We start from the raw sequence: 26,415 nt of genomic DNA, 5'->3' as shown, positions 1-26,415 counted from the left end.
TTTTCTGTCATTGTGACCCCATAAACCATAAAAGAAGCATGTCAGGGGGATCAGCTTGACATAAACGCAATGACTAACTTTGAGCCTATAAAAGAGCTTGGCCTAGATAGTTTGTAAGTGTGCAGTTTCAAACAGTCAAAGTCACTGAGGTCATTCATTATATGAAGTTTCTACAAGCATTGTGCATATTCTTCAAATTAAGGGGTCAAACTGTTACAAACATGATTTTCACAGTTCGTGCAAATCTACTTGATTATTATATTAAAATTATGTTCATAAAGTTTCAATATCTGATTTTAAATGCATTCTTGAGGAAAACAAGTAGCCTGTAACAAGGCTACAAAACCCACTAATGCTTCTTAAAGTTATAGTGGTCAGAAAAAGTCTTCTATCTAATGCACTGAAAGCTGTAGAGATCCTAAAGTTTAAAAAGCAATATAAGACAAACAGATGAGGGAAGAATCTTGTTAGACATTTGCTATATATAATTAATTTTCTATGTTCATACAGGCTCCCATTCAACAAAGCTTCACATCAAATCGCCAAAGTTTTTGTCTTTTATTAACCTTGGTCAATATAATTTGATCCCGGGACAGCAGTGGAGCCATTCCAAACATTTCGAAAACACAGGGCTAAATAGACACTGTGCAACCGTTATATTTTGTGAAACTTTGAAATTATTTGAAATTTGAAATTAGATCAACTTATTAAGAGAAAAAAATGAATGTTGCAGATAAATAAGTAGTTTACTCCCATAAATGACAACAGAAGATAACAAGGTTGGTAATGTCGATGTAGGCAAAGACGTTTTCTCGTCCTCTGATTTCATGCAAAGCAGCACAGCAGGATAGTGGTTGGCGCTGTCACCCAACAAGAAGGTTGTGGGTTCAACTCCCGAGCCTTTCCCAGTGTTTGCATGGGTTTCCTCCCACCGTCCAAAGACAGGCATGTTCAGGTTAATTGGTCTTTGTTCGTCTTGTTGTTGTTGGTCTTTCTATGTTGTCCAGGATGTATCCCACCTTCACCCACGTGAGGTGAGATTGACTCCAGCAGTCCCCCTTGACCGGAAACGTATAAGTGCTAGAAGATGAATAAATTATGAATGATCTCATGCGCTACTTGTGCCCCCTGCTGGTCAAAGGACAGATGTGCTTTGACTACTGTGACTCCTCTGTTGAATAATTCAAATACAGATTATAGCATGAAGGCAATTATTAAGAATTCTAGTTTCTTTTGCATCACACATATAGTAAATAAATCAAATTGGGGCATTTAGTATGATACTTTTTATTTTAACTTAAAAAGAGAGTGGATCAAAAACAGGATTCAATAAATTAGAAATAAATAGAATTGCTGTAATAATTAATACATACATTATAATTACTCGATTGCAAGAGTCTGACAGAAGCAGGCCCTCAAAACGTTTTCTATAGAAAATTCTAAAATGAAAATATTGCAACCCACTCGAACCCCTTCTCCCAATAAACAAAATAACAGATAAATTAGTAAATAAATAAAAAATTGCTCAAATATTAAAACCTCCCGAATAAAAGTGCAATCCCCCCCTCCCCAGTGTTTCACCTAAAATCTAAGTAGAAATTTAAAATATGTTAGTGATTTCCCATTTTACAATTTGGAATGTAATATCCCTTTATGTTGATGATGATGTTACTAGTGGCATTAATAATAATAATAATAATGATGATAATAATAATAATAATAATGTCACTGTGTCCTGTTCAGTGTTTATCTAAAGTAGTATTCTTTTTGAATTTTTTGTTTTTTAAATGTTGCTCTTTGTAAACTAAATTATTTACAGGTCATTAGGATTTTCTCCAAAGTCTCTCTAACCTACTCATTTAATCTTCTTTTTTGTATTTTCTTCCTTTTTTTATTATGAAACATCAGTCCCTCTATATTTGTCATGTGATAGACATGGTATAGACACGCTGAAGTCTATTGAAGTGATATATCAGCATTTTCATCAGTACCTTCCATACATACTTGAGTCTGACTTGTCTTCCACTAAACTGTACTTTACACCCTGTTGGCAAATTTGACACAGATTATGGTCAAACCAAGCTCTTGACCGTATGGACAAGATTACTGACTCGTGAACGTTGTGTGTCTCTGTGAGTGTCGGCAGGCATGTTTGTGTGTGTGCATTTGTGCATTTTATGTACATTTGTATATCAGCCTTGTACCATTTCAGGTTCTGTGTTGAGAGTGCATGTGTAGTCCTGTGAGTGTGTGTCAGTGTGTGTGTGTGTGTGTATGTGGCTGCACTCTCCGGACGCTCAAAGGTAGCAGACAGTCTGAAAGCACAATGAACCCTGGGATTCCACCTTGGCTGGACTTTGAAGGGTCACCTGTGAAAGGAGGGAGAGTTGGGGGAAGAGGGAGTGATACATAAACAGGGAGAAAGGGACAGAGAAGGATGGAAGGTGAGTTAGAGTTATAAGTACTTTGGGGCTCAATGTTTCTGTCTATATCTTGACAAACATGCCCCTCCCATCAAACAAAACTCTTCTGTAGGCATGACTTCAACTGTTATCACACGAACTGCAGCAACCTGCGCCTCTGGATGCTCCTAGCTTCTCTTTGTCTCAGTTTCATCTTGGTGAAGAAGACATAATTCACAGTTCTATCTTTCAACAGCAGTAAATCATGGTGCTTTAACACATACACACACAGTGTCTGATTCATGCAACTCAATACAGTGAAAATCCATTACTTGTGTCCTTGTGTGATTTGGTATGTGTTAGTGTGTTTGTGTCTATGTTTGTATGTGTGTGTTTTTGTAAAACTCCAGCATTTGGTAATCATGTGTTTATTTGTGTGTGACCTGATAAGCATGTGCTGCACTCATGTGCCTTGAATCATGGCAAGCAAACACTACTACTGACATGCATCACTCTCTGGCATTTGCAATATAGAAATTCTGGGTGACAAAATTGGACTGATGTAGGGGCAGCAGGGTTAAAGGGCTCAAATCTACATTTTTATTAGACAAGTCCAATGCACATAAAGACCTTCCTATTACCCATGAGGATATGTTATGTAAAGGTTTGTCTAGAAATAGAAACAGAATACTTTATTTATGTGCACTGCCATGTGATGGTGCCTCCACACACTGGTTGACAGCAGTTACACATATTTTCCTCAGGATAGGGTTTGTGAAGGATTACATTTATTTCAAAATGTTTCCTTTAAATACCTTATAATTTTTTCTCCCAGAATTCCTATAGTTGAGGGCTTTTCTCCAATAAGCACGAGGCATTGGTTTTTCCACCATGACAACCACATACCCTTTACCTTAAAACTTGAGCTAGAGAGATAGAAAGAGAAGGCTGGGGTGAAGAGAAGGAGAATGAATGTGACAAAGAAAGGAGGAACAGGAAGGAGGACATAAAGGGACCAGAGGAAGAGGAGGAGGAGGAGGGGGAGGCAGTCAAGGGGATAGGGAGGAAACACCACAAAAGTGATAGAAAATGTAAAGGAGACCAAGACGGAGAAATGAAGGAGCAAAAAACTAAAATGCCACATCAAACGGTAACAAATCAGAATCCAGGATTACAAATTCAGCCTATCATTACAGCTCTACAAAATGCATGCTCCCCCAAAACAGCGTGCTTTTGTCATTGAGTCTTATCTTTTCTATTCTCCCCCAAACTGCGGTCCATATAGTCAACATTTTTGATAACTATATTAACACTTGTATAGCCTGTACTATATAAACATTTAGGATCGTCACCTCTTATCCAACATTGCCTGCCATTTTTGTATGATGCATTTTTCTGTATTTTGACTTTTTGTATCAACAATTTCATGATATTTGGCAGTAGTGTTCTACATTTTTCACCAATCCTCTCTGGAAACCTCGAGAAAACCTCTCTATACAGACACCGATACACCAAAGATTATGCACTCCTGTATTACACACTAACAGTGTAACACAGACACATATGTACACATAGATGCCCACGCTCACTACTGTACCCAACAATTTGTTTAAATAATAATGACACCAAACAGAACACTACAGAAACTGATCAAAAACAAAGCTGCAAAAAAATAACGAGTGTTTCTACAGAATTTATCAAATGACTATGCAGTGATTAAGTGTATCAAATATCCAATCAAATCAATTGAATCTCAGTACAGTCCTGGCTATTGATAGTTATTGATCAGTATGTGCACAGGTCAATACAAAATAAAGTCACAATGCACCAAACACAGTCTGTGGTCACTACAGCAACAGGACATGCAGGTCAACGCATGGCTGGTTGCTTGAGGTGACAGAACAAAAATTGCCAAGGGCAACCAACACAGGCAATCAATCGCCACAGCAACCCAAACACAGGCCAACCAATCAACTTACAACAATGCGAGAGGAAGGGGGGGTCGGGGTTTATCGGTCACTAGGCACTTGCCATAGCGATGGGGTCCTCGTGAATTATGATTGGACGGAAGGATCTTGGGTGAGGTAAGTTGCCGTTTCAGGAAAAGATCAAAACAGTAGGAAAGAAAATAAATAAGATTGTGAAGGAAAATAAAAAAGAAAACAATATTTTAGTATTTTCACTTTTCCTGAGTTGATTAAGCTGTTTTTATATGAGCAACCCAATGTATATTCACTGATATGTCATAGTAAGCGTCTCCTCTTAATTTCTTTAGCATTTAAGTGTCACAGCTACAGATACCTTTTCTAGGTTCTCTACATTTATTGCATCCTCCTGCTCCCCCAACATACAACACCCCACTTCCCTTGAGGTCGTGCTACTCAAAACCCCTTGACTGCCACCTCACCTCTTTTTATTTCTTCTTCCACTCAGCTGGCACTCAGTATGGGCGGTTGGCATCTTTGGGCCTTTTGAGTTGCACTTTCAGTCTTTTCATGCCGATCTGAAAACCGTTCATAGCCTGGATTGCAGCCTGAGCACTTGCTGGATTATCAAAACTCACAAATCCTGGAAGAGAGACAAAATAATTTCACATTACTTTTATCTAACCTTAATTTACAGAAACCAACTAAATAGAAGCCAGACCCTGTCTTGCTCACTCTTCTTTTTTTCCTTTTCTCTGATACAAATGCTCTGCCCCTTCCCTCCCTCTTTCTTCCCTGTATGTGTGTCTCACCGAAGCATTTGCTCTGGTTGGTGGCACGGTCTACGAACACCTTAGCTGAGATGACATTGCCGAAGGGCAGGAACATCTGCAGCATCTCAGAGTCACTGAACTCCTGGGGCAGGTGGTAGATGAAGATGTTACACCCTTCCGGACCTGACACACAGACACACACGCAGGCCGACACATATTAGGCAGGGTGTGATAAATGATCTCCGGCTGTGATATCCTTGTGATAAACAACTTTAAATTGAATAGAGGGGTGTGGCCCCAGACAGACAGGAAGTCACATCACCTTCTCTCTGCTGCTGTTGCTGGGGTTGCTGGTGTTGCTGAGCAACCAGTGTTGGCTGCTGGGGGAATGGCTGACCGACCAATCCGTAGGCAGCGGGGTATGCCGCTATTGGGAGAGACAGACAGTAACAAAATCTGATTGGGTAAAAACAACAGGTGGCAACATAGCTGTGTCCAATAGACTCCGTTTGTTGAACTGAAATGTGTCCTGGTGAAGGTGAAAACTATTAACTGTAACAGTTTAATGGATTGTGTCTGCTAAACAATGACAGTGTTCTTGAGTCTGCTATGCACACGTTACTGTCTCCCTGTACTATACAGATTGTGAATTTTGAGAAACATAGTTTTTCATAATTGTAACAGTTGTTGTAAAGGCACAATGGTCATCAAATTAATACCAGCCATTTACATTTCTTTTATATTTCCTGTTTTACCACTAAAATCCAATAAATTCTGAAAAGTTAATGTAATCAGCTGTCCTTCAAAAACTCTCTCCCTGACTCAATGGTGACTTGCAATGATTGTACTGTCTCTGTTTGACAATCCCTTTGACTCATCTGCACATAGAAAATGGAGCCTGAGAAAGGATTGTGATATTGTGAGTTTTTTTCAGCTTGTCTTATATCTTGAGCATTTCAGCTAATACTTCCACAGTTCAAAATGGCACACATTCATTTATATATTAAGTTATATATTTTAATATATGAATATAAATATAAAATGACATTTGGTGGATACTTTAAATTTTCCATATGCCAACCTGTGTAGTGCTGCATGCCGGCATATGCCTGCTGTAAGGGGTCTAATGCTGCGGCTGGACTTTGAGCTGGTGAGAGAAAAATTTAAATAAAACCAGTGAGAATGGAAAAAAACACAAATGTGGTAAAAAAAAAAACAAAACAAAACAAAAAAACAACGTTATTTAGGATCTACTTTGACTTTATTAAAATACCTTGATATGGGTGAACACCATTGGTGTATAGTGTTTCTGTTGCTTGCTGTCCATTGGTTGGGGCTGGCACACTGCTGTAACCATTCACTCCTATTGGTGGAGGGAGCGCTGGCACAGGAGTTGCTGCTATAGTCGGTGGAGTGTTTGTTCCTAAGGGACACAAACACATATCCCAGACAATATTCATTACTTGTCTTTGACAATATCGTTGACTACATCTGTTACTATTATCAATTGTAGAATTATCTTGCTTTATTAAAAAAAAACTACAAATACATGACCTTATATCTCTCTAAAGGGAAAAAACTTTGTGAAACAGAAAAACTACTGAATATAGACAAATAAAAATAGCTCTACATTTTGTATGACATACCGATAGCTGCAACTACAACTTCCACTGCATTAGACATAATACAGCACCTGTGTGCATGTGTCTGACCAGAAACAAATTCAAGTGTATCTGTTTGTTTGAACCTACCCGAGGATGGTGTGATGGGTGTAATGGGTGTGGCAATAATTCCATTGGCGTTGAGCGCTGCCATCTGCTGCATCTGTACGGCTGCAACTGTTGCCACAGGAGACAAGTATGCTGACTGGGCAACCAAGGCCTGCTGTTGGACAAGCTGCAAACAGGGAAGGAAATAGAGGAAGAGAGAAAGTGGAAGGGGAAAAAGAGGATGAGAGAAAAAGATGGAAGGAGAAGGAAAAAATGAGGAAGAAAGAGGACAAAGGGACCATAAAATGAATATGGAAAAGAGAAAAGGAGATTGAGGGAAAAAATAAGGAAGGGACAGTGAGTGGGAGTGGGAGAAGAGGGAGTGATGGAGGAACAGATGAATAGAGATCTAATTACAAGGCCATTATGCCTTGAGTCAGTGGGTTAATGGTTGTGTGTTGCGGGAAAGCTAATGCCAGATGACGTATGTTCTGTTGTCTGGGTAATAACATTAGCCCCAATTAGACTACTGATAGCCTCTTCAAACTTATTACATCCTTTCATAAGCACAGCACTCCCCTTACAAACTTGATGTGTATACGTGCGTCTAAACCGGTGAATGTTTGCGTGTGCATGCACTGCTTGCCTGTGCGCTGACTGCCTGTGTGTAGGCATTGTAGGCAGGGTAATTGAGGGTCATGGGGCTGAAGATGCCGAGCTGGGAGGCCACCTGCTGCATCCTCCTCAGCCCCCGCTCCTTCTCTGTGTCAGCGAACTTCACCACCAGACTGGATGATGCTCCCTGTGGGGAGAGATAGAGGCAGACCTCAGTTTCAACTGCAATTACAAGTAATGTTATGTCATCTTCTTTATGTGTTAAAGGGACTCAGTTCCCTGTCTATTAATTCATTCATTTTCTCTGTCCATTTAATCCTTTTATGAGTCACATGGGGCTCAGGTCTATCAAAGCATATAGAGGATGCCCAAGAAAGGACAAAGGCGGACATAAGCTTATGCTACTTACATTATTACCTACATAAAACATACATCTATGGGAGACTATTTAAACGTGTGTGTTCTTTCCTTGTCTGTATGTATTTTATATATGACAGATTTTAATGATTTACATTTATATGCTTGCAACCTACAGGCATTGTGCGGCTACCATGCAAGCTGTTGATGGCAGCCTGGGCTTCAGCGTGTCCTTGGAATTTTACAAAAGCACATCCTGCAAAAAAAAAAAAAAAAAAAAAGACTGTTAAATTAAACACTACTGCTAATAAAGCAGTTTGAGGAATCTTTTTTGAGTGGGTTACCTTTGCTTGTGCCATCTGGGCCTCTCAACACAGTGCACTCATCTATGCTACCAAAGGGCTCAAACAGTCTTCTGACGTCTTCATCGCTTTGCTGTTTTCCCAGCATGCCCACAAACAACTTTCTGTCCTCTGAGAGTCCAAGGTCATGTGGAAAAATGAATACAAATACAAATGTTATTGTCTGTAAATTGGTCACACTCTTGTTGATAAGACTGTAAAAACGTCATTAATTGAATTCTAAGCTGTCATTTGTGGCCACTAGGGAGCAGTATTTACCACGGAGAATAGTGAGAAGAGACGGGCGGGGAATTGTGTGCCCATGTGTATGTATGTGTATCTACTAAAAGCATCCAGTCCAATAACCTTCCAAGCACCATGTTGACTAGTTTTCATCTTCGTCTGATCAGATGAGTGTGTGTTTGTGTTTTTCTCACCTCCTCTTCCCTCACTGTCAGCTGGTTTCACCTGGATTGGCCGATTCATCTGAGGGACAACACAAGAAAACAAGACAAATGTGGTCATCATAAACAACTGTTCTTCCATGTACTTATTACAGAACATAGAGCATACAGAAGATACATTTACTAATTAAGGGTGGTGCCCTTGATACCAGGATACGCCATTCATTTTCAAATGTAAGTGCATTTTGCAGTGTCACAACAATAACAAATGAAAAGAGACCAGATATTACTTTGTGAAAAAGTACATGAGAAATTGACCTTCATCAAATAGCTTATGAAAGAGTGTAAACGTGATAATGGGGCTGGTTGGGCAAATAGTTCAAAAGACTATTATTGCCAAACTGATGAACTTATGCCTGCATGTGTTTGGGTGTGTCCATGTGTCTCAATGCCTGACAAATCAAGGTTAGCAGGTGACAGGTGCGTCTGAACTCTATCCCCCCGTTGCTCTCTCTGTGTCGAAACATACAACCCTACAATCTGACTTCTTTCACTCTCTCTCTCTTACATACACACGCGCACGTGCGTGCACATATACACACACACACACACACAAACACACACACACACACAGAATGGACGGGGGATTGAAAAGTGATGAGATTAAGAATACAGGCCAGCTGATCTGGATTACAGAAGAAGTACAGATTAGATGAGGGCCAAGAGCGGGCTGAGACAGAGGGTGGGGGGGTGGAGGGAGATTGTAGTGGAATGAGAAGACAAGGGTGAAGGGAACAGGCACAGTCCACTAAAAATAAAAGAATGGAGAATAGAGACAAGGGCCTGAGAGACCCCATCTGATTTTGACTGACTGAAAGGGCAGGTATAAGGCCAAGAGGAACTCAGGGAGTGAATTGAAATGGAAAAAGAAGCATTACATGCAGAGTGAGACAGAGAGTGGGAGGATGTAAGCGGAGCTAGCCCTGAGAGGATGATTCAAAAAGAATAGAAAGAGAAAGAGGAGGAGGGAGGAGAGTGGGGCGTGAGTCAGTCGTGACTTGTTCTGTTAAAAAAATGTCACGACTACAGAGATCCATTGCCTGGAGTGTTGACAAATGCATGCTAACATATTCTGAATGGCCTATACTATGCAGACACCCACAGGTTTTCCATATATACGTCAACGCATGGACAGCCTTAAAGACATACTACACACACGGTGCTTAGTCATAGCACTGAGGCAAGTGCAAGAAAGGGAGAGATGGATGGATGAAACGAGTTGAGGAAGATAAAGGGGAGAAGAAGCAGAAGTGAATGACATCAATACACATCATAAAGCACCCCCCCCCCAAAAAAAAAACAAAAAAACAAAAACATGTTCTCGCAGAAGACTTTCTTACAATCTGAGCCTTGGAACATTGCTTTCTGTCAATTTCAGACTCCTCACTCTTTGACAAACTATGTTTTGTGGTCTTAAGGGTTGAATTACTGTATTTGGCATCAAGGAACAGTTATTTAAAGACAGGGAGAAGAAAAACTCAAAGGGAAGAGCAGGGGGTGAGAAAAGGGACAGAAAGGGACAGAGAGGATGGAGAGGAGGGTGGGAAAGGAGCACAAAGGAGGGGATGAGAAGGAAGAAGGGAAAAAGGTCCCAGAGGGGTGTTAAGGCAATGTAATGAAGCTGGTAATTGAGGAGAGGGCAGAGCAGAGAGAGACTGATCCATACATTTGATTAATCAGCTCTTAGCTGTCACCACAAAGCTATTGATCTAAGGCCATCACACACAGTCAAGAGACACAAACCCCCACAGATGCAAACACATATGCACAGACACACACTCACACTGTTCAGAGGAAGGTATTTTGTTCATTTTTACCCCCGCACGTTTATTGACCCAAGCTGTCAGCATAAACATTAATTTACAGAAAATACACATGCACTCAGCCTTTACAATTTTCTCTCCTATCTTGAGATCACACTGTCCACCCATCCATCATATCCCAGTCCGGGTGTTATTGCTGTCCATCCACACTGCCATCCATCTTGTGCTATCAACTCATCGACCAGTCCTGTCTTGTTCATTGATTTTGGGCTGTGTTGTAGAGCAGGCTGATTGTAGCAAGATTTGTGTCCACAAACCCTTTCTCTATCCTTCCATCCACCCATCACTTCTTCCATCTCTTCCTTCATTAGGACTATTCAAGCTCATCCTAGTGACTGTAAAACAGACTGAACAGAAGCGACTGATGATTACAAACTATGGCATATAGATGAAGGCTTATCAATCTTTGTCCGAGAATGTGTATGTATTGCAGGTGTTTTTGATGTTATGATGCTTTAAATATGCATTTATTCTAATATATAAAGATGAGAGAAAACGGGGGGGATGGAGAAAAACAGCAGGTGAGAAGTACATAGTGGTGCGACAAAGACAACACAATGGCATCGGAAAATTGGCATGGCAACAAGCTTGTTGTCATGGTAATCATATGACGGCACACTGGGTAGGTAAACAAGGATGCTGGTTGCCAAGGGTGACTGCTGTGCTCTTCGGATAAACAAAGAATTTGTGCTGGAGAGTGGTTTGCTGGCTTTATACTCTCTCTTTGTGTTGTAAAAAAAAACAAAACACAGGACAAATGAGCACTGAATATTAGTAAAAATGCTTGATAACGAGGGAAGTGATCAGGACTAGAAATTTATGAGTATAATGAAGAGGTGTGGGAGTATCAAGATGAGGAAGTAAGTGTGAGTTGGCTCCGAGCAAGAGAAGGTGAGGGAGAAGGTGAGAGAACTGAATCTATATTGTAGCAGAGTAATTAAAATTACTCTGAGAGCTAAAGAGCCCAGGAGAAAAATGCAAATAAAGTGCAGTCCTTGCTAGTCAGTTATACTGTATGCCACTCTGTCATTTTCTCTCTCCTTTGCTCCCAACACACATGAACAGGCATACACTCCTTTCAAGTCAAATTATCCTCTAATTACTCACGTTCCAATTAAGACTTAATTAACAGTAACCTTCTGCAATCGTGTGCACATACAAGTAGCTTGTTTTGTACTGTAGCACGGTTTGATCCGTCCTGCTGAATACTAATAAGATGAAAGACAGTTTCTGAATCTCTGAGGGAAGTGGATTCGTATGTGAGCAGTGGCATGGTGAGGCATCACAGTGAGATATGTGATATATGATTGTGTGTGAGCTTGCATGACCACTCGCACTCAGTGGAATCACATCCCTTCATACACACATGGTTGAACACTGCATGCAAACACAGGTCAATTTGCATGCTGCAGTGCCAACACAAATACAAACACAGTACATGTCAATCATATGTGCGCACACACACACACACGTTATGTACAATTTTCCCCTCTCAGAAAGCACCCACGCTATTGCACACACAGAAACAAACACATACTACACGCATACAGTTAATCTTACTCCCTGCAGTAATGCAGCGAGGATTGTGCAGGGATTAAGGGATATTAAATCCTTGGATTATCTAATCAAATCGTATTCTACCCCCTCCCCCACCTACACAAAATCAGCGGAACAAACCATTGGACCACATCAAGAGGGTAAGGGATGGTGTGTGCATGTAAATGTGTGTACATAGTCTATCTGGAACATAAATTAAACTAGTGTTGAATTAGTGTTATCATTTTGGTTTTTTTGGCCAAAAATGCTGGAAGGCAGTATTTCACAAATGTTCCTACAAATAGAAATCTAAAACTGACAACAGTGAAATGCGTGACAACAGACAGTTGCCACAGTGTGTGTGTGCATGTGTTGTGCAAATACTTTCTTCATATCTGGATTCCTCATACAAACACAAACACGGACCCATCCCCCCTCAATCTCCCTGTGGAATGCTCCATCCACACAATTTCAGATGTCCATTTTCCAGAGTGCACAAGAAAGGAAAACTATTTTTATCCCTTCTCCATCTTCCAATTCTCCTTTTTCCACTCTCAGTGCCATAATCCTTCCATTCCCTGACATGGGCATCTCTGTTCTTTTTACCCCCAGCCCATCGCTTTCGTTTTCAATCTATTTCATTCACATTTTTCTCTCGGGTTCGCCTTTCTCTGTCTCTCTTTCTCTCTCTCCCAATCATATTTTCTCCATCATTGCTGTGTCAAGCCTCTCATCACTTCTAATGCATTATTACTCATAACTCACTTCATAAAAAAACCGCCTTGTATGTTAATGACAAAAAACTTTCAATTTTATGCAAATATTTCATTATTTTGAAATAGATAAGATAAAGTACATACTTTTTAGAGCAGTACAGTCAAGTAAAATATTTCTGATTAAATTGCTCAGTGGCAAACAGCTCATATTTGCTGGTGTATTCAGAGACATTAACACAAAGGTTTGATAAACCATACTCCGTTATACTACTAGGGGCATGTATTCTTCCTATCTTTCAGAAAGACAAATTATAAAATTTTAACCCTGTTGCAGCTAAATGAATGAGTGGTTGAAAATTAATCTGTAATTATTTGGAATTTGACATCATGTGACTAATTCACTAATTTCATCAGTCTTTTTGTTTTATCTGATGGCCAAACCTTGACAATTTAAGATCTGAAAATTTGTGATGGGCATGTAACACTTTCTGATGTTATTCAAAAAATTAAAAAATTAGGGTTAGGGTTAGGATTAGGGTTAAAAATTATTTGAGAACTGATTTGTTACACTTCAAAATAGGTCACAGCCGTTTCCTGTAATCCAGTTAAAGGCAAAAAGCAGCTATGCATCATAATTACTAAAACTACAGAAAATATTTGGCCTTTAATCAAATTATCAATTCAAGTATATATTAATCCACTAGATTAAATATATCATATGATAATAATTAACAAAGGGTGTTCTCTATGCAGTCCTTGTTTACATTTGAGTAAATCTGGTGAATCATCATGGCTCCCTGATGAACTACTCTCATTCACAGCTGGATGAACATACTGTGATGGGAGAAACAGAGAGTGAGTGGGAAGGTGGAGCAGCACAGCTCCACCCCACCACACTCCCATCTCTCTATCGCACCACGTTAAGACTTTGCATCTCCCAGGTTACCTAGCAACCTGGCATCTCGTTCAGCTTTGTTGCCAAGCAACGAGAGCTCGCAACCATAATACAAGCTCGTGAGCGGCCCATCCCCCTGCTCTCATCCCACCTTCCTCTGTCTCTCATTCCATTCTTCACACCTGAGAAGTCTGTCCTCCTTCTTCTCCACTCAATACTTTATCTAGCAGTTAACCCTTCATCAGCTTCTCTACTGGAGCATGGTTTACTAACATATTCTCTTCTCTCTTGCCCTCCATTCCTCTTTATCTTTTGCTGTAATAATATCAAATCATGCATAAAGCAGAACTAACTACCTTGTCGATCCTTATAATATTAGGCTGTTTTTGTTAAACCCCAATGAGAACATTCTGCATGCAGCAGTGGAGCACTCACTGAAATTTGATCCTTTGGATTTAGTCCAACATAATCCAACAGCACTATAGTGGATAACTGTTAGACCTATGCACTTGGACCTTCTTTCTATTTTAGGGAGTGCAAGTCCTTTGGGAAATGAGCTGGTGAATTAAAAAGGCTGCTTAGAGCCATACAAATTCATGATTGCAAAAATCTCTTATTCACTGAGATTACATTCAATATGGAGCCAGTGACACATTTTCAGATGCTTAGAGACAGTTACAGCACCAGAGGCAGAATCCCATAAAATTGTGGGAAAATGCAAATAACCTGTACTTTTTCTCAAAGATTAACTGAAAGGAAAATGTATTGAATTCTACTCTTGATCTTTTTTGCGCATGTTTTGGGAATAAATGTTAATGTTTTTTTATTTTATTTTTTTTTTATTTTATTCTTTATTTTACCCCAGATGAAAATTTCCATTTCTTTGGGATATACTTAGATTTCACACATACTGTCAGGCTTCACAAGCAGTTTAGATCAGTTATATGTATTCATACAGAAAATTCATAGTTTGGAAATACATATGTCTAAAAAATTAATTTCTATTTCATTTAAAATTTCATTTTGATGATCAATAAGCATAAACTAAGCATACATTTTTTCATTGGTGTAATAGAGAAGTATTCATATTTAAAGTATGCATTGAAACTCAGCTCCTTTCATACATACATACATACATAAAACAAAGAACACAGATATAGATGTCCTGGTCTCCTATTCTCCCTTTTCTGTTGAACAGAGAATTGTGAGGTGTGGTGATGTATGCCAATCTAATTTGGTAGTATAAAGCTCCATCTTTGGTCAGTGTGAAAAGGCCATTATGTAGACAGCAGGATGAAGTGTGGTTAGAGAGGATACCTCAGAGCAGAGGTCACACCCCAGGTGCAGCTAAAGTCCTGTCATCCCATTGCACCACTAATCGCATATACACACACACACACACTCTCACACATATGCAGACACACAGCAGCGGTCTCCTCTGACAGATGTCTCTGTTTAAAGTGACAGAAGTGCAGCCCACTCCTCCACCATCCAGAAAAAGTCCTTTCTTCTGCACACCACCCGCCTGCCCCTTCCTCCACGCTCATTATAGCAAACTTTTGTCTTGCTTCCTCCTTCTCTCTAACCCGACCTAGTCTACTCCTCCCCTGTCTCACCCTGCCCCCTCCTTGTCTATACAACCCTCTTTATGCCAAACCTCTTCATGGCCCTTCTCCGTCACTCTTACCCCCTTTTTCATTCAGACAAATTCACACACCCCTGGTTGCACCCAGCTCTATGCATTCATCTCTGTGCGAACATATATATTTTTTGCTGAGTCCGGCTTGCAAGCTCCATATTTTAGTTCAACAATATCAGTTACATGCCAACTCCTGTGAACATCATTCTTGATTTGTCATGACATATAGGACTTGAAACTGTGTAAAGTAAACTTTGTGTAAATGTACAAAAATCTATAATGCAGTCATTTATACAGTTGTAAATAAAGTATAAAACTAATTAAATTTATCTTTCAGTATCAAGGATACAGTGTGATTAATATATAATTTGGCCATCTTTGTCCTTCTCCCTGGTGAGAGCAGCCCTTGATATTCAGTCCATTGAAAGCTTGAAAACACTTAATCTCAATTCATCTGCATTGTCTTTTGTGTTCTTAACCGTTTCAAAAAGTTTACCAAACTACATTTAAAAGTAGAATTCAAGGTGATACAATAAATGAAGTTGGAGTGATGTTTGGCTTATTATCGGGCACTGGACATCAGTGACAGTACTGAGTGCCTACCCAAGTGCAAATGCTTAGATCTAGGCAGCCTCACTGCATTTAAGTGATTTTTTGGCACACTCTACTTTCTGACACTTGTTTTCTTGATTGTTTATTCCTTAAAAAACCCAAAATTTAAAAGAGAGATATTCTCCCTCTGATCTTACTATAATCAGTCAAACTAATTTCAGGTTTTTCAGCAGTATTTAGTTGTTAATGTGTTTTACCTATATCTATAAACAAAGATTCCAAGAAACACACTTTGATTGCTAAATTCATCACCTTAAGTGAGGAGATTGCAGTAAGCCAGTGTGTGAATCCAGGATTTAAATGAGGATACTAAACCTGCCCATGCTGTGCTTCACTTGGTGTCAGAAGCCAGCTTCAAGTTGCTGGGACAAAGTGTGCATCACTCCATCCTCCAGTGCAATAATGATGACTGGTAATTACAACTAAATAGTCCTTTTCAGTCTGCGAATGTGAAAACTAGGCCCTACAGATTTTTGTAGCTGGTTGGATTTACAAAACAGATGGTGTGTGATGTGGCTCAAACTTAGGGCTACTTTACAGCTCAGCATCTGAGAGACACAGATTTGGCAGCGAACAGTCACATGCCCTGGTAATCATGTGTCCACACAAACATAATAGTCAAAATGACCATGATACAAATGTTGCTATGTGTGCGTGTCCATGCATGTGTGAGTGTGTGTCAGACCTTACACAGGCAGGCGTTCTCCAGGGTCAGGCTTTTATGAGGCTATGATTAGATTCTGCCTCAATTTTGTGGTGAAATATGAGGCAGGCACGCTTTCTCAATTCATGTTGCATGCACAAATGCACTCACATGTGCACGCACATGCATCACACACGTGCACACACACAGCAATGACTTTTGTTTCAAACAAACAAGCAAAATCCCCCTTGGTCTTAGCTGTACACAACCAGACACAAACACCCCTGGTCTGCATATACCCCCTATGTACCACTGTCTGTAGCTCCTCCTCTTTCTATATACTTCTTATAAACATACATACACACACACACACACACACACACACACACACAGAATCTACACCTGTCCCTCTACTCCCATCCCACACACAGTGAGGATAAAAATAGAGAAACAGCACAAGGGAGGGGGAAGCGATACACATCACAAACCCCATCAGGCGGAGAGAGATAGAGGCAGACGGATGGCAGAGGAGGAAGAGACAGAGAGAATTGCAAAAGCGAGTGAAGGAGGGAGCTGGAATTTGTTCTAAATTGAAAGTGTAGCAGGAAGCAGTGAAGGGGAATAGTAAACAGTGCTGCTGACCACATAAATATGCTAAATTAGCCTACAAAGTCGCCCTAGTGGATAATTGCTCATCATAGCTTTGCCCCATAGGGAGGCTGCCTGCCAGGCATCTTAGATTCCACATGGAAATGCACACAAAACATACACAACATGCACAGATTGCACATCCTGAGTGGATCTGATGAACATCAACTACTGGATAATGAACACAACAACATTATGCCTAACTTTCAAGTCTCATAACACTGCTGGCATACTAAGGGGATGAGTTATTTTGGGCTATTAGGCAACTAAAATGTTATTAAATGTCATGTTTAATTTCATTTTGGCAGCTTTTGTTTTTTTTAATGTATTGATTCTACTTAAGAATTAAATGATGTACAACTAAATATACAGAAGTAACACGGACATTACCACTGAGCTCCTGCTGTACCTTCCAGCTGAGCCCTTGCAAGTCCATACTGCTCATGCATATAAAATCTAGCCTTTTCAGCCCAGGACATAAATAACTTCGCTACTTCTCTTTTCGATCTGAGTGAATAACATACATAAAAGCTTGTTACATGTTTGTATGTTGCACATCCAGTAGCAACCATGACAGTATTTCAGTTTATCAGCTTAAGAATGCTGCTGCCATGCCAACAATCTGTCAATATCGAAAGTTTAAACATAATTTGCTGTTGTTATAATTATCATATAACAACATCATCAACAACAGCAACAACAATAATAATAATAATAATAATAATAATAATAACTCTTTCATAAATATCACGATTCTCTGCTGTATTATTATTGTCAACTAGGCCCTTCAGCTGTCTTTTTAAAAATTCAATAGACATCCAGTGTGTGACTGTATGTATTATCAGTATATGTGTGTGTGCTTATTTTGGTTCTAATCAAAGAACAGAGCAGAGTGCTGCTTGGAGAGAAGTGAGGCATGACAACACACACCTGGTAAGCTGCTTATCACACTTTAATTTCACCTGCGGAAGCCAGCGTGACCAAACAGATGTGTGTGTATGTTTGTATGTGTGTAATTATGCACATCTATGCGTGTGAATTGGGTATGAACACAGTTTGAAGTAGGACAAAGATGAAGGGAGTGATAAATGCAGGGAAAAGAGAGTGCAAATTAAATGGAAAGAGAGATGCTGATGGTAAAACAACAACAAAAGAAAAAGATAAGGAAAGAAATACAGCAGCAATAGGCCTGGAGGAGCATACAGGAAGATATGGGGTTAAAATTGAAACAGGTTGGCAGGGAAGTGAGAAAAGCAAAGGAGAAGGTGGAAGTATGGAATGGGGGGATAAAATAAGAAAAATTAGAATAAAGTAAAGACAGTTTTACTAATGAATACTGTAAGTTCAGTGTGTGCGCAAGCAAGGTGTGCATTTATTTGTGAGTTACAGTTTGTTCTTAACAGGTACATATAAGCATGTAAACTAGGACTGTCACTAGTGTGTGTCTGTGAGTGTCCCTGAGCAAAGCTATGACATCTGCTGCAATGAATTAACAAATAAATATAATATAAGTTCAATTGGGCTACATTTTCTAATAATTCATTTTGGTTTGCTAATTTCAACGGCCTTGTTGCTTTTTCTCTAAATATAGTCAAACTGGTAATGACATACAATCTTGGCAGACTAACAAAATGCAAATGCAATTGGCTTAAATTGCAATATCAACTCACATTACACTAACAAGAGGCACATCAATATACTGTGTGCCTGGCACTTTATTAATGTATAAGTGTGTCAGACAAGTTCTGCTCTGAGAATGTTAACTCCAAAAGAATAGAACTAAAATTATATAAAACTGAATAACGTTCATTCAGTGTCCAACAATCACACCACAATCCCTTTGTCACCATTCTGTCAAATGTATTATGCTAAGTAATGTTGCTCAAAACACTAATGGGAGTTGTCATGCCCTTCTACTGGTCCTCCTGCAAGAACAGTTTTACAGCTCTGAAACCTTCCCCCTAAAATATTTGACTAGAGGCTGAGCCCTGACCTTTAACCTTGGACACACGGCAGCAGCTTACGCCACCATCGCTGGACTAATGAGCACATAATCACATGTGTGTAATGAAAATCATTGTGGTAATGTGATTTATACTACAAGTCATGTATGCAAATATGATCATAAGTAGAATAAGCATGAATGTCAATATCTCATGCACCCTCTAAAAGTACAAGACAGCAATGAAATGAATACAAAAATACTACTTGATGGAAATGCTTATTTTTCCTATCTGTGCTGTCCTGCTACCTCTAATCAGTCCCTTTTGTTGCAACTTATGCATGGAAATGTGTACATGAAATTAAATTTTCAAACGCAAATAAGCACTGGCATGTGACAGCTAAACATGAGGTCTTTCATGTGGCTGTATCTCAGTGGGGAATCTCAGCACCACATTTAACACACCAAAACATCTGTATGCTACAGTGGGAATTTCTGGTGGTTCCACTGTTTCTTTTTCGCTGTTGTTCATTCTCTCTCTTCATTTTGTGTTCCGTTTGTGCTTCTCATCCCCTTGCTGTGTCCAGAAACTAGGAGCAGGACATTCTGATAAGACCATCTGTTCATCTCTCTCTCTCAATCCCTCTGTCCTTTTTCCTCATTTTCCAATCTGACGGTCCACTGCCCCTTCTAAAACTAGTAGGCAGTGACACTAGTATTACTGGTATAGTTCCCCTTCATCCCTCTGTGTTTGTCTCTCTCCATTCATTCCTCTACTCGTCGGCTGCAACTGTTAATCAGTGTTAAATCCCATCAGTGAGTGACAGACAGGAGCAGTAAGAATGCTCTGTAGGAATGAACTTGTCACCAAACCTTAATTGTGATGCTATAGTTCTTTTAAAATTGTATGAAGTACCTGACTTTGCATCAGTGTCGGCAATTAAGAGGGATCCCTTGCAACACATCCCAGCCTGAGCCCAGGATTGTACTATGAAAATGAGTTAGTGGGAAACTAATCATGCAGCTTAACAAGTGGAGCCGGGAAAGAAGAGGAGAGGGGGAGGAGAGGGGGAGGAGAGGAGGAGATGGGGGTGTGAAACGGTCAAAAGGGTCAACTAATCAAGAGGAGGGGAAATGAGATGAGGGGTAAAGGAACTCAGGGGGGAGGGAGTTGGAGGAGGAAGATGGGGGGAGAAGGACTGACGATGAGAGGGGGTCTTAGTAGGGTTACCATAAATGACTGTGAAATGAGAATCTGAGAAGTCTGAGTATGCATTGAGGGAAAGAAATGAGTAAAAGACAGCAGGAAGGAAAAAGCGAGGATAAGAGGATACCATGAGGAGATTTTATAAAAGGAGAAAGCGATGAAAGGGTTATAGAAACATGGAGGGAGGGGGCATTCTGTAATACGCTGCTGGTGCAGAGAAAGTGGAAGACGTGAGGGGAGGAGTTGTACACAGGACTGAGTAGATTTGTGAGGAAAAAAGAAATAAAATGGAGGGACGGAAAGCATGCAGGGTTTGGGGAAAATAAAACTTAAAATAAGGATGGGATAAAATAGCAATCGTCAGGGAGAGAAAAGACTGGCACAATAGGAGGATGTGTGAAAGAGGAGAAATCATTTCTAGATCCTATCAAAGAGGACAACTGTCAGGGAGGGGAAGGGAAGGGAGAGCAGAAGGAAAACTCACGGGAGAGAAAGAGTATAGACAGGTTATGGAAATTGACTGTGGTACTAAGCCTTACAGAAGATCCTAAGATGTTGTACTATGCAGAGGCCTCTGAGCTAAAGTAAATACCGCAAAAATAATTGTTTGTTGAGGCCAATCAACACAATTTGGGTGATGTTTGTGTGACTTAAGCATAGCTTCTGTTTACTGTTTATCAACCAATTCACTGAACTCGGCAAAGCCTGTTAAATAAGGACTTCTTCCAATATTTTTTCCTGTACTTGCAAGTACTTTACTTTGAGGACTTTTGGTGTTAACTAAACAAGTACCTCTTTCTTGCAAATGTCAAAGGGGAAAGCAAGATACTACCAACCAAAGCCAGATGGAAAAACAGTAAGGTTGCAACATTAATAGTTCAGACTGATTGAGAATCCAGTACACGACAGCCACACCCTTGTTACAGTGCTTCTCTTCTTCAGGGGAAGGGTTCTTCTGATTGTTGTGTGCTCGCTCGTTAGCAACTCTGTACTGCTAATGAATATCCTCCCCACAAATATTTCCTCCATGTGTCCAGAATATTTGTCACAATTTCTCCACTCATAAAACAGGCTTATGGATAATTTCATTTGCCAAAATGAGCCTGTCGTTAGTGTCACCAGCTGGAAAAAATAAAGTAAAACCTAGTGGAAGTGTTTTAGAGGAATGAGTCAAAGAATAAAGGGCAACACAAGAGGGAGAAACAAGATACAGAAGACTGTGGAAAGGTGATTTCTGATGAAAGGTCAAACCCCTCAGTAGGCCCTAATTGGATTAATGTTTTTATTAACATGTCATGTTTACATTTGAATGTGTATTTATGAACGCCGAGGTATTCCCCACTTGAATAAAAAATGCTTACATGATTGCAATATATATGCATGGATTTGTGCATTAGAGCATTTACCCTCCCACAGTGCCTTTTCTTCAGAATCTCCTCCAAGCATTTTCTCACAGAGATCTTATCAACACTCCAGCTCGCAAAGAAAAAGGAGCTGAAACACTGGGCTGAAATTCTGATCACTGCTCAAGTGACACAGAGAGAATTAAATAGAGAAAGCTTTAGAGGTGGTAGAGGTACAGTCACTATAACGTTATAGCTGTTCTAAATCATTGTTTAGATAAAGCAAGGAAAATAGGTAATACTGCCACAACACTCTAGGTATTTGGCGTTGTTGTACACAATACTTTTTGTCTATGAAACATGTTACAAATGCAAAATGTTCCTGTAAAGTTTCTGTAAAATCCATCTGTAACTGCAGTAGAAACCAGGTCAGAGAGGGAAAAAAGAATGAGGGCCTGACACAGAGGAACAACCTATGAGACAGACACAGATCCTGCACTGTGCCCCATCCATAATGAACAGTGTCCTACCCCAGCCCAGCCGCAGCATACGATCCCTCACTAGAGAGACCGAGGGAGACGGGGATGAGACAAAGGGGAATGGCCACATTAATTACACACACACTAGGCGGGAGCTATACCAGAGGCGAACAGAGGGCCTGGCAGACAGATGAAGAGACAGAGAAAGATGGAAATGGAAATGATCACGTTAATGGAGTACCATATGTGTCTCCGGTGAGAGGGAGTGTTTGTCCTTAACAGCAAGACGCCTGCTGGCTGTTATATTATGTTATGTCACTGTGTTACTAATAGGCGCTGAACCTCCAATTGCGCAGACACACCGATGCAAGGCTATTTGTGTGTGTGTGTGTGTGTTTGTTTGTGTACAAAGTAGCTGGCAGTATGCATGTTGGAGACAAGGGGGCTCTTTGGATATCGGTGTTTATATAAAGGTATGCATATTATTACATAAGTATACAGTGTGTACTGTGTGGAATTGCATGTTTGGGATGTGCACTTACCCCTGGTAGTGTCTTCTGCTCATGTAGGGCACTCTGGGCTTTCAGGGCTGACTCTCTTGCACAGTATGTCAGAAACGCACATCCTGTCAGACAGAGGGAGACAAAGAAAAATTTGTCATTCTGTCTCTGTATCACTCACCAATAAACACAAATAGCCCAGCACCATTTAAATCATTTTAATGTCTCCTTTTTAGATGCCTTGTAGAGTTACTTGTCACCTACTCTGAATTATCACTAGGCTAACGGTGCGAAAGGATTAAAAATGTACATATCCATGCACTGAAATGATACTTGACAACACCATGATGATGCACTCTAGAGCAGAGAATGACAGTCCACGCCACGGCACATTTGAGAACGGCACGGCACAAGTCAGCACACGACAGCACCACAGACGTGCGCGGGGCTAACAAGGCCTTACAGAGTGGGCACAGTCAGGTTCCTGCCCTATACCAACCACTATGCATGCCCCACGATCACTCCAAATTCTCCTTTTTGCTAAGTGCTGTACCTGTCTCTGTGTGTAAGTGGGAGGGGTAGGTAGTAGAGCTGGCTGGCCAGAGCTGTTTACTACACCTGTCACCAGCACTAAGACAACAAGATTAGCAGCAGGTTAGCATCTCAGTGACATCTCAGGGAGATTTATATAGATTCAGAGTAAAGAATAGAAAATTTGACCTTTATGTCGGAAACAAGTGTATACGTAAAGAACTGAGAATGACTCACCATAATGCCACAAGATAAATAAAATATACAAAGATACACAATCACGCACAAGACAAAACACACTGTAACAAATTCATCTTATGGCTCATCTCATTGCTTTTAAGAGGGGCTTACTGTGATGGTGGGGATTCTCAAAACAACAGATTCTTTTCCCCTGTGACACCCAGGCTTACAGCCCCATTACACTGATTGGAACATACAGTCTAATCTGGTTCATAACACACAGGACCCCAGGTCAGCATGTGAGAGAGCAACAGAGAGGGAAAGAGAGAGAACGTGTGTGGTTGCTACAGTTTATTCCTGATTTTAGTGATTTAATTGACTATTATTTAAAAGGTTCTAATCTTGAGCATAATATGAGGACCCTCAACTCAGTATATCTTATTTTATGGACCTACAAATTAAATTTTCATATAACCTATTCTATGAAACATAAACACCAGCTCACAAATTTCAATACATTTCTTAGACAGGCCAACAGTGGCACAACAGTGTTTTTAATTCACAGCATTTGTGTAGTAACAGCTTGTTGGGCTGTCATCAAGATATCATGTTGCAGTGTTAACAGGAGATGAAGATGAGAGGAAGTGTGACTGTTACCATGGAAACATGTGACACTCAGTGCAGGAAAATCCACCCATTTATCTGCCTTACTGTCACATGTCACATCTATCTATTTATTGTCTTCCTGTTTTTAGACTATGCTATTATGATGAGACATACCTTTGTGCATGCCAGTGTATTTGTCCTTGATCACAGTTAGCTCATAGATTTTGCCAAACTGCTCAAAAATAGGCTTGAGGTCCTTCTCTTCAAGATTCCGGGGAATCTGCCCCACGAACAGTTTGATGGCATCGGCCTCCTTCATCGGGACAGAGTGGAGAGAGCGACTAAGAACTGCAGGGGCTGAGGGGCAAACGGATCAGAAGTAGATATCCCTGGAAAGTAGCAATGAGCTGCTGGACAAGTCTTTGGGTCAGATCCAGATAGATGGAGACAAAAAGAAAACAGAGGAAGACCTTCATCAAAAATTGCAATAATGATCCTAAAAATTAAGAAAATGTATTGCGTGTCATATATAATAGCAAATGAATAATTTGTACACCACAGATTTAAAATTTCATATGTTAACATCATCATTTTGTAATATTATCTTAAGAGCTTATATTATGACTTTTATTACATTTGATGAATATTATTTGAATATTTTTGACTCTAAGTCGAGAAAAATTATTAATGAAATATATCATAAAGATACCTTTTTTTATTCCTTCCTATTTGGATGTATTTGGAAATAATATATGTGCCCTAATTACATGAATAAATCTAAAGAATATATGTGTGATAATTTTGAATATTTATTGCCCAGTCGAATGACAAAGGGCTCCAATGGCTTCTGGAAAAACAATTATGCAAATGTTAATTACCCAATCAAAAAACAATAATGTCACTTTTTCCCCAATTAAAACATATATAATTCTGTACATAGAGAGATAAAAATTCTGAAAGAGTGGATTACCTTTTGATGGATAAAGGGTGTTCCGGATCCCTACACAGAAAAAAGAGAAGAAACAGAGTGACTGGGGGTAAATCATTGCAATAGAGCGGTTTCTTTGTTTAGCCAGCTGTAGGTTACAGCATACACACGGATGTCATGGGGCTCCCTTGCTCTTTGTCCGATCTCCCCTCAATGTACACACACACACACACACACACACACACACACGGACGGACAGATCACACATACAAACATACAACAGAACAAAACAACACAAGAAAATACATAAGAGTTGATACCTTGAAGTGCTTACTGTTTACAGATGATGCTCCTGAGCGCAGTGTTGTTCGTGCAGATCAGAAGAGGGATGCTCTCCGTACGGTCCCCGTTGTTGTCCTCTCCGCTCTCCCTCCGTGCCGTCCTCCTTCCCTCTCTGGATGCTCTCCGCTCTTTGTGCAGCCGTACTCCTCTTCCACTCCCCCTTCCCACTGTAGATTCGGCTGTGGTAAAAAAAAAAAAAAATAATAATAATATTAAAAAATAAAAATAAAAATAAAATAAAATAAAAAATAAAATAAACAAACACCTTCTTCCAAGTCTGGAGGTGTCGGAGCAGAGTCCTGGCAGGTGACTCCAAAATCCCAGCTCGTCACGGTGTCCGACTAAAAGCTCAACCAGCCTCCCGCCGACTTTTCCAGCTCCGGGACACACCAGCTAGCTTGTCGGCGATCCTGCTCACAAAAGTCCGCACTTAATTCCTGACGAATTACAAACTGATAACGGACCACTGGCTGCTTCGGTTTTAACTTTCAACAGTTTAAACTTGCTCGCACTGTTTGTCACAGCCTCTCGGCCCTGCCACTGCAGCTCTCCAGCCCTTGTTGGAGGCTATTTCCACTTAGTTTTTTCGCAGTTTCGTGTTTCCTGGAGGCGTCTCACCCGTCCGACGGCTGGATGGCTTTTCACGTCCTTTGCCGGTATCTCCCCCGCTCCGTCTCCCCCTCCCCCTCCCCCTCCTCGCACCAAAGCGGTTGCTAGACTGTGACGTAACACCCGGGGACCGTCAATAACCTTCTTCGGCCGAGTCACACGAAAAATAATATAAACTGTCGTCTCCCACTTTCAGTTCACATCTGCTGCCACACCGGGTCAATTTAAAGCTGCTATGCGCTCTGTTTATATCCACTATATGAATTTTCAGATGTATTCAGAGTGTTTTGAATCACTTTGCGGGGGAAACTTTTCGGGTGTTGCCTAGGTGACACCGTGCGCGGAGCCGCCTATTGTTCTCGCCGCGAGCCCTGGCCTTGGTGCTGAAACCGAGTCTGCTCACTTGACCGAGCGAATCCGAACGCGCGCCGCCGACGTAGTGCAAGCAGTCACGACTACTACAGCTGTTCACGCCCGGTCCAGAAAACACGCTCACACCCACACGGAGTGAAAAGTGTGACGGACGGAAGGAGAGATGGCTCCGGGTTGGAGATGGCCTACTTTACAGCCTGTGCAGCCAGAGCTACTCCTGCAAACACAGGCAGCTTCCATCGTTAAAACAGCTTTTTCTTCTTATCAGGTGCATGTGT

General features: G+C 40.5%; 1 protein-coding gene across 1 annotated transcript; it reads right to left on the bottom strand.

Moving 5' to 3' along the window:
- Window positions 1-1,632: 1,632 nt before the first annotated feature.
- Window positions 1,633-25,479, bottom strand: celf3b (cugbp, Elav-like family member 3b). The gene is made up of 16 exons (XM_029503476.1): window positions 25,422-25,479; window positions 25,149-25,335; window positions 24,857-24,886; window positions 24,061-24,306; window positions 22,612-22,694; window positions 8,560-8,608; window positions 8,126-8,254; window positions 7,958-8,037; window positions 7,468-7,611; window positions 6,852-6,996; window positions 6,374-6,523; window positions 6,182-6,247; window positions 5,423-5,527; window positions 5,140-5,283; window positions 4,810-4,970; window positions 1,633-2,369 (listed from the first exon to the last, which is right to left on the bottom strand). The coding sequence occupies exons 4-15, from the start codon at window positions 24,203-24,205 to the stop codon at window positions 4,843-4,845; spliced, it is 1,368 nt and encodes a 455-aa protein (XP_029359336.1). The 5' UTR covers window positions 24,206-24,306; window positions 24,857-24,886; window positions 25,149-25,335; window positions 25,422-25,479; the 3' UTR covers window positions 1,633-2,369; window positions 4,810-4,842.
- Between the last annotated feature and the right edge of the window lie 936 nt (window positions 25,480-26,415).

This window comes from Echeneis naucrates, chromosome 6 (assembly GCF_900963305.1).
Source record: "Echeneis naucrates chromosome 6, fEcheNa1.1, whole genome shotgun sequence".
Classification (NCBI taxonomy): domain Eukaryota; kingdom Metazoa; phylum Chordata; class Actinopteri; order Carangiformes; family Echeneidae; genus Echeneis; species Echeneis naucrates.
Note: the sequence above shows the minus strand (reverse complement) of the source record. Positions and strands in the feature narration are given on the sequence as shown.